This window comes from Nicotiana tabacum, chromosome 13 (genome assembly GCF_000715075.1).
Source record: "Nicotiana tabacum cultivar K326 chromosome 13, ASM71507v2, whole genome shotgun sequence".
Taxonomy (NCBI): domain Eukaryota; kingdom Viridiplantae; phylum Streptophyta; class Magnoliopsida; order Solanales; family Solanaceae; genus Nicotiana; species Nicotiana tabacum.
The window spans coordinates 117,828,867-117,837,373 of NC_134092.1; the positions used below are offsets into that span (position 1 = coordinate 117,828,867).

At 37.2% G+C, this 8,507-nt stretch overlaps 1 protein-coding gene across 2 annotated transcripts; it reads right to left on the reverse strand.

Annotated features, from left to right (window-relative positions):
* Positions 1–463: 463 nt before the first annotated feature.
* On the reverse strand, positions 464–3,971 carry LOC107770602 (eukaryotic peptide chain release factor subunit 1-3). Of its 2 annotated transcripts, none has more exons than XM_016589924.2 (2): positions 3,837–3,971; positions 464–2,026 (listed from the first exon to the last, which is right to left on the reverse strand). In XM_016589924.2, exon 2 carries the CDS (start codon positions 1,985–1,987, stop codon positions 674–676), a length of 1,314 nt encoding a protein of 437 aa, XP_016445410.1. In that variant the 5' UTR covers positions 1,988–2,026; positions 3,837–3,971; the 3' UTR covers positions 464–673. The 2 variants fall into 2 exon arrangements, with proteins under 2 accessions (XP_016445410.1, XP_016445411.1); XM_016589925.2 differs by having other exon boundaries at positions 464–2,031.
* Positions 3,972–8,507: the final 4,536 nt, after the last annotated feature.

An 8,507-nucleotide genomic window follows, 5' to 3' on the forward strand; every position in this document is an offset into this window, starting at 1 on the left:
CCACTGGTCTTTAACTTCAAACAGATTTATCCTTGTTCCATTTTCTAAGAGAAACTGCAGAATTAAGTGCATCCCCAATCCACCCCCCACCATAGGTTAAAACTAAAGGTAATGAACCTACCTGGTTAGTGGAGAAAAATGTATATTTTCTGGTAGCTCCATTGAAAAGGACAGACCAATCTAGCAAATTTACAACTCTAAGGCATAGGTCTACTGATATTACCTATCTCCTGGTCTGTAAAGAAATGACAAAACATGCCAATGTAAAAGGCATTTAAACAGCTCCTACATCGATATGGTACCTAAACATCTTTCTAGACTCCACAACTTAGTACTTAATCTTCTTAATGTTTAGAAGAATGACTTGGTTCTGACAGTAAGTGTAGCGATTTAAGTTCCACTATGAATAAACATAGCTCAAGAGAGCCATAACAAACATACAGTAATAAGGTAGGTAGGCTCATAAACAATAAGAAGTCCCCTTTCGAATTGAAGATAGTCCCACAGAAACCTGTTTCACATGTAAAAGAAAAGCAAACAATTTTTAACAACAGCCAAAACTCAGTGATTGATATTCAGCATGATAGCAGGAAACTCATTACTAGGTAACCTCAAAACTTTCAACAAATTGCATCTCTTATCCATCGTCAGGACTAAGGAGACGAGATAAAGCTTAATCAGAATCCTCAAAATATTCTCCTTCATCAGATGGCTCATCAAACGAACGCATGTCAAGCTGGTAGCGAAGGATCCCCCCAATGCCACCAAATCCTCGACAGAACTGTGACCCCTCTTGAGACCTATTAGTGACAAACTCAAGTGAACAACCAAAGTTTTTGTACTCATTGGCAAACCACTCCAATAGTGGCATTTTGTCCTGGACCTCCAATTCAGCTGAGGTGTCAGGATCCTTGAAGTTGCTGTGATCAGCCTCTTGGTCCTTGTTTAGGTGCCTAATGACAATCTCATTAGTAACACTATTTTTCAGCGCATAACGGTTTATATCAAGATTTTCCCAAACAACAAGAGTTTCAACAGCTCCCATCTCAAGAGCTTTTATTGTGTCATCCACACCAAATACATACTTTCCAGTATCTTGACTGATCTCCTCAAAGAATTTCCCTATCAAGCGCTTTTCTTGTATAAACTTCACATTCGCAAGAATCTCAGCAGATAGCTCAATAGCCTGATTGAATCCATTTTCCCCACCATAGGACACATCAACCACATTAAGTATCTTTGTTTGTAGGCGTTGATCAAACATATCAGACTGGCTCAGCTCTGTCTTGAAATCAGCTGACCCAGCAAGTATTAGTCCAGATACATTTGGCTGACTAGTGGCTGGATTAATGAAGAACTGAGTAGCAAGCTCTGCTGTCTTCCTCACATAGTTATGACGTTTCTCCATTCGAAGACGAGCAAATCGCAGAGCTGATTGACCTCCTCTTCCATGCTTCTTAGGAAGGTCAACAGTGAATTTATGAAGGACTTCCCTGGTGTTGCCACTTAAGGTTCCAAAAAGAGTGCCATTACCATCCATGACAATGAAACCAAACTTCTCATCTGATTCCAAGAGCTCGCCCAGAGGTTCCGTATGAAACTTGTTGTCACATAGGTACAGAGACGCATTTATTGGCTTAAAAGGTGTAAGGTCAAAGGTGACCTTCTTTTCCTTCCCATCGTCAGTCATTATAGTTCCAGTATAAAGGACCAACCCATTAGGAGGTACCTTATTATACAGCTTAAGCCTCTGCTGGGCAGATGTTATTGCACCAAGGACGGACTGACGATTTACTCTGCTCTTAATATTGGATGCAGTACCATATTCTTCTGCCAACATCCTTGTTATCCGAGATATCTGATCACCAGGAGGTATAATAAGAGAGATCATACTGGTACCGTTTCCTCTTGCAGATTCCATGGCTTTGATTAACTTTTTCATTTTCCATATCTCAATATTCTTGTCATTTTCTTGGCCATCTGCCATTGCAAACTGCTACTACCACAAGCTGAGTTACAAATTAATCTGACCTAGGAGGCATATTGAACACAAATTAGAGTCCACATCGACCATGAATGTAAAATTCAGGAGATAAAGGAAAAACATAATGTAAGACTAGAAACTACAGGTGCGTTCTGAAGTACTTATTTCTGAGATTTCAATTAAGGACCTTCATTAATGAGCAAAAATATTCACAATCCCGCCTAAACAATCAAAACTAATTAAAACAGATAATACACATTTTTCAGCACCCTTGAGGCTTGAGGTGCATTAGCTGTCAACATGGTATAGTGGGAAAATAGCATTTAGTCATCCAACAGCATTTTTTCTGCCATTACGAACTGTGTACACAATAACCTGAAATCTTATTGGTTTATCTTGAGTTGACATGTTCCATATGCCATACGCTGAGTTCTAGATATATATAAGCTATTCAGCTATGTCTTCCCGCAAAATTAAAATTGATCAAACACAAATGAGTATATATTAGTTAAACCCAACCAACCCACCCCTCACTACCAAAAAACGAACGCCATCCCTTGAAATATAGAAGAGGAGTACAACAGGACAATATGCGTCTTAAGAATTAGCAGCTACCAGCCCCGTGTCGAATTACGAGTACTAGTGCCTGGACTCTTCATCTGGCTCAATACTTCCATCAAATGGGTATGATATGTATGTTAATAACTCATACAGATGGTTCAATATCACTTATGATCTATTTTGACGGAGATATTTTGGTTGTAAGAGGAGATTTCATACCAATACAATTCAAAATTTTAAATACTACAAAAGTTCATGTAGTAGAGAGGTTTCCTAGTCATGAGCAACTGCCCGAGCAAAGAAATGTAAGTTCAGCAATACAATAAGTAGAAAATCAGAACTCATGTCTCTAGGTTGAAATGTACACCAGGTTTCCAATGTTAAGGACAAAGCACTTCTATAAATCTCTGAAGAAACAACCCTAGAACAACAGAGGTACCTCACAAGACCAATATAATTATTGCACGCAGGTAGAAGACAATATAAAATTTCCATGGAATCATCAATAAACAAACTTTTTTCACCACTAGCCTTAAAGATAACTAGATGTATTAAAAAAAACTCCTTTTATCAACAGGAGTTATCCAATCAGGTTTTGTTTATCAAAATCTAACCAAAACTATTTCCCAATCAAGTTTTTACACTAACTAAAACTACTACTTTTTCGATATTCTGCAAACCATAAAACCAGAACAAAAAGAGATTGCCTCCTTCACATATTCATTTGGATGTCATTACATAAATCGTGAATCTTATTTTAGTGGTCAAAGAAGTGGGAGGAGAACCACGAGATCTCAAGTTCAAATCTCAGCGAAAACAAAAAAAAATACTAGGTAATTTTTTTCCATCTGCCTAAGCCTTGGTAGGGAGAGAGTTATCCGGTACTTGTGCTGACGGTAGGTTGCAGGTATCTAGTGAAATTCGAGGTGCGTGCTAGCTGGCCTAGATATCACCGTCATCAAAATAATAATAATAATAATAAAAAAAAAAAATCGAGAATCTTATTCAACCATAGCTCTAGTAATGATTTCCCACACATATAGTACTATCATCAAGATTGATACAGCAGAAAAATCTACAGTAAATCAACCCACAAATAAGACAATCAATTGAAGATACTGGGAAGCTAAAATACAAAAAATTCAAGAATCCAAGCAAATCACTTCCTATCAATTATTTTAGAGTGATTCAAACAATTAATTAGTTTAATAGAATAAACCCCATATTAGAATTAGAAGCTAAACTATGAAAATTCAAGCTAATTTTAAGAGAGAAGAAGGGTACACGTTACCTGTTGGAAGCAGCAGTCGCAGTAGCTCGAGCAAAGCTGGCTGTGGGAAAATTGTGGAAACCCTTTTGAGCTACTATTTATACGCTAGAATAATTTATTTATAATAAATGGATAAAAAGTTTGTGTAAAGAGCAGTAGCTGGTCCGTAATTACAAAATACTAAAAAACTGAATTTTATTACTGTCAATCTGAAAGTTTACATTCCAGTATATTTATTTTTTTTTAAAAGAAAAAAGGATTTTATTGATAAGTTATAATTCTGTTTATTCCTTATTCTTCCCTCTGATTTGTTATCCGCAATTCGCAGGTTTTAGCGACGTATTTCTCGAACGTAAGATCATATGGATCTTCTTGATGTATTTGATGATCAAGAAACATGTAACAACACTCCATTTGGATCTTGAGTGTTAACAACACTCTATTTGGATCTTGAGTGTTGCTATTTGATGATCAAGAAGCATATAACAACACTCCATTTTGATCTTGAATGTTGCTAAAACTTTAAGCAAGACATATTTGACATGATCGTATATTTGATTTCTTTGTGCATATTCCGGGAGTTTATGAAATTGTTGAGATGATCTCCCTTTTCGAGATATTCCAGTATATCTGATTTTTACTATTACTTATAAATTATACTACTTAATAAGGTAGTTAAAATTCTAGATAAATCGTAAATACTTAATGTTGTCCTTGTTTGTTCATTTTATATTTCAAGGTTATTTTCAGAACTAAATCAAATTAAGTTAACTAGTTTCTAATTAAAGTTGAAATATATAGAAGTTACATAAAATATATTAGTACTATAAATTGATACTTTTCTCATATCAAAATGTGAATAAATATAGTTTAAAATAGGGAAAAAGGTTGGATTTGCCCCTGTACTTTCGTATATAGTTTATATTTATCCTCCGTTTCACTTTTCGTTTAAATCCGTCCCTATCGTTAGCAAAGTAAACAAAAATACCCTCAATCCTAACGGTTGTCCACTGTGGCAACCTAGTCACTCAAAGTTATACAAGTGTCATTTCCTTATTGGACACGTTTTAAAGCTTCTTTTCTTAATAATTTCTCTTATTTTGAAATACATTTTTATTGGTGGGTCCCTCTTCCTATTTATTTTTTTCCGTTCTCTTTCTTTTTCATCTCTCTTCACACAGAGTCCTTTAATCAACGCAAGGTGAATGGAAATTATTTTTCTGAAAACCACACATGATTTTAACTTTGGAAGATTATTTCTTCTTTCATGTATGAATCCCTTACTTTCTTTTTTTCTTTTTCTTTTTATGAAGTAAGTAGAATTAATGAGATTTTTAGAGGCTTCAAGAGCCAGTACAACAAACATGCTTTAAGTTTTCAATTCTTGCTACCACCAGCGCAAGCCCATTCTCCTCAGCAGTTGCAAATTTCTTTGTATTTAATTCACTTTTTATAAGCTGCCAATTTTCAACTTGAATATTTTTTTGAATTCACCCTTTTATAATACATTAAATCTTTTTGATATTTTCATTGCTCATCAGTTTGTGGACGGTGGAGTGAACCATATATATTGCCATGGAAGAAGTTGCAAACGTATATGTGGAAGGACAAAAGGCTCTGCTTGAGAAGGATTACACTAAGCCAGTAATCTTCATGAATGATAATTTTGATCTAAGAAAGTAAAATATTTGTGGGAAGTGGGAAGGTAAAACAGACCCACCACCAATACCGTCCGGTGGTGGCGCGTTTTGGGTTTGTCTGAGGAGCTGAGACAAAAAAAAAGAGAGAAAAATAAATGGAAATTGGGACCCACTAATAAAAATATATTTTAAAATAAGAGAAATTATTAAGAAAAGAAGCTTTAAAACATGTCCAATAAGAAAATGACACGTTTATAATTTTGAGGCACTGGGTTGCCACGGTGGACAACCGTTATGGTTGAGGATATTTTTGTTTACTTTGCTAACGGTAGGGACGGATTTGAACGAAAAGTGAAACGGAGGATAAATATAAATTATATACGAAAGTAGAGGGACAAATCTAGCCTTTTTCCCTTTAAAATATTGATCGAATTTTACTTGCTTCGACTCTGATAAGTAAAATGTGATAAATATTTTGAGAGCAAAAGATACTAATTATTAAGTATTTGACAAACTAATTAAGTTAGGTTGGTTTTTGCTCAGATGTCCAAATATATTTTCTTTTCTTAATGATGTTGTTGAGGCAAGTTTGCGATATCGCGATTATTTCAGCTGGTACCTATAATATTCTACCAAATGTATCGAATAATTTTGGCTGCCAAAAATTATTTTTACTTGAATTTGAACCGAAGTCTCTATGAATTTCATCTTACTTCAGTGGCCACGAGGACAAACGTCCAAATATCATGGGAAAAATATTTAATTATTGTTTTCTAAAACATTTAATAAACGTGATAAACAAAGTAACTTTATTTCCATGTACTAGGTTTCTAGATCTTATACCCATATAGAAACAAATACGACATGACACGTGTTCGCTTAAATGAAGGACACGTGGAACACAAGATGGGAATGACCACCGAAAATAGCTATTCCACTTGTCACCGGAAGGAATAATGATCATAAAAGGAGTATTGAATGCTTTACATCCGGTAATATTTAATACAAAATATTTTGCAGCATTAAGGATGATGGCCTGTTACAAGGAATTTGGCCTTTATGTCTAACGTTACATCTTCATCAATAGCCCTCATAATTGACATTAAAGAAGGGCATGATCCTAGGACTTCCTTCACTAGACATAGCTATAAATAGAGAGCTCAGTTATCATTGTAAAGGATACGAATTTTCTGGCTAACTTACATTACATCCTATACATCATTTTAATACAATTTTATCTTCTCGCTTTTGATCTCATCATTATTGTGCCCGAAAACTCTGTTCCCGGACTCATCAGTTATGTCGTTCCATCTACATTCTAAGGCTAAGTATTTTATATTTTATCAGTTATTTTATTATCTTTTGGATCAAATTAATTCACTTGTCTAAAAATCACGAATAAATTCAACTGTACCGTTTTACGGGTAAACAGTTTGGCGCCACCGTGGGGTCTAGACAGTCGTGCGATTAAATTGATCCTTGCCTTTCTTACTAACGTGTTTGATTATTTTGTCTTAGCAAAAATCACAAAAGAAATAGCAGATAACACTGCTAATGGCACATGCAGCCCTGAAATTCAAGGGGAGCAGCCTCATTTCGAGGATTCAATCAATGACACTCGCAATAAGGGGAATAATGCCACACCAGTGCATGACGGGCGGTACCCTCGACAGGTTCGGGAGACGACTCCTGATGATGCTAATGAGGAGCATGTAGCGGATGCAGTGTGGGTCCTGCAAGAGCAACATGCAATCATTCTAGGCCATCTCACGCGGCAAGATCAGGTTATGATGGAACTAAAGTAGGGGCTATCAGGTGCTTCAAATAATGTGAATAGGCGAGATCCAATTCCTCCCGATGTTCCCGCAAACCAAACAACGCAGAGAATCGACAACAACACTCCCAGAGATGAGGTTGGCTCCGACGGGGCCGGGGGGAGTAGATCCGGCCTCAACAACAGTAACGATCCGTTCAAGGAGGAACTTTTGTTGTTCATGAAGGAAGTAAACGCCCCGCATGGATCAAATCCTGGGCACACCACCAGTATTGAAAGGCCCGAACTCGAAGAAGTATATTTAATTACCGTACAAATGGAGTGCGGCCTCGGAATTAATCCCGAAGCGATTCAAAATGCCGAAGTATGATGGAACTTGATATCCACAGGAGCACATTACCACCTACACAACAACAGTGAAAGGAAATGATTTGGCTTCTCACGAAATTGAGTCAATGTTGCTGAAAACATTTGGTGAGACTCTCATGAGGGGAGCTTTAACGTGGTATTCATTATTGCCCAGCATTCCATAGATTCCTTTGAGATGCTTGCAGATTCTTTCATCAAAGCTCATGTCGGTGCCATAAAGGTACAAGCCTGAAAGGCCGACATATTCATGATCGCGCAGGGAGAATCTGAATTATTATGAGAGTTCGTTACCCGGTTCTAGAAGGAAAGGATGTTACTACTGGCAGTCCCGGATGAATGGGCGGATGAAGCGTTCACCAAAGGTTTAAATCAGAGAAGTTCGGACGCTTCCCGGAAGTTAAAGGAAAGTCTGCTCGAGTTTCAAGCGACGACTTGGGCGGATGTCCACAACCGGTACGAGTCAAAAATAAGGATCGAAGATGATCAGGTTGGCTTTCCATTGTCGACCAAAGGACAGGAGAAGAATGGAGAAAAACCGAAAAATGATATTAACACGGATAGACGGACTTCGAGGGACCGGTTTTTGCCCTACGAGCGGACAAAAGGTTATGGCAGGAGCTTCCGGGCAGCAGACAAGTTCACTATTGATAGAAGAATTAATCGTGGCCGGAACAATAGATCGCTACAAGATAGAGAAATCTCGGGGTCGCGAGATTCTTCTTACCCAAAGTTGTCGGAGTATAACTTAAACGTCAGTGTGGTAGAGTTGATATCAGCCATGAGAAATATCAAAGAGGTATGATTTCCAAGACCTATGAAATTTGATCCCAGCCAGAGGGATCCCAATTTATGGTATGAATACTATGGCACTAACGGCCACCGGACTGGGGACTGCCAACATCTCTGGGA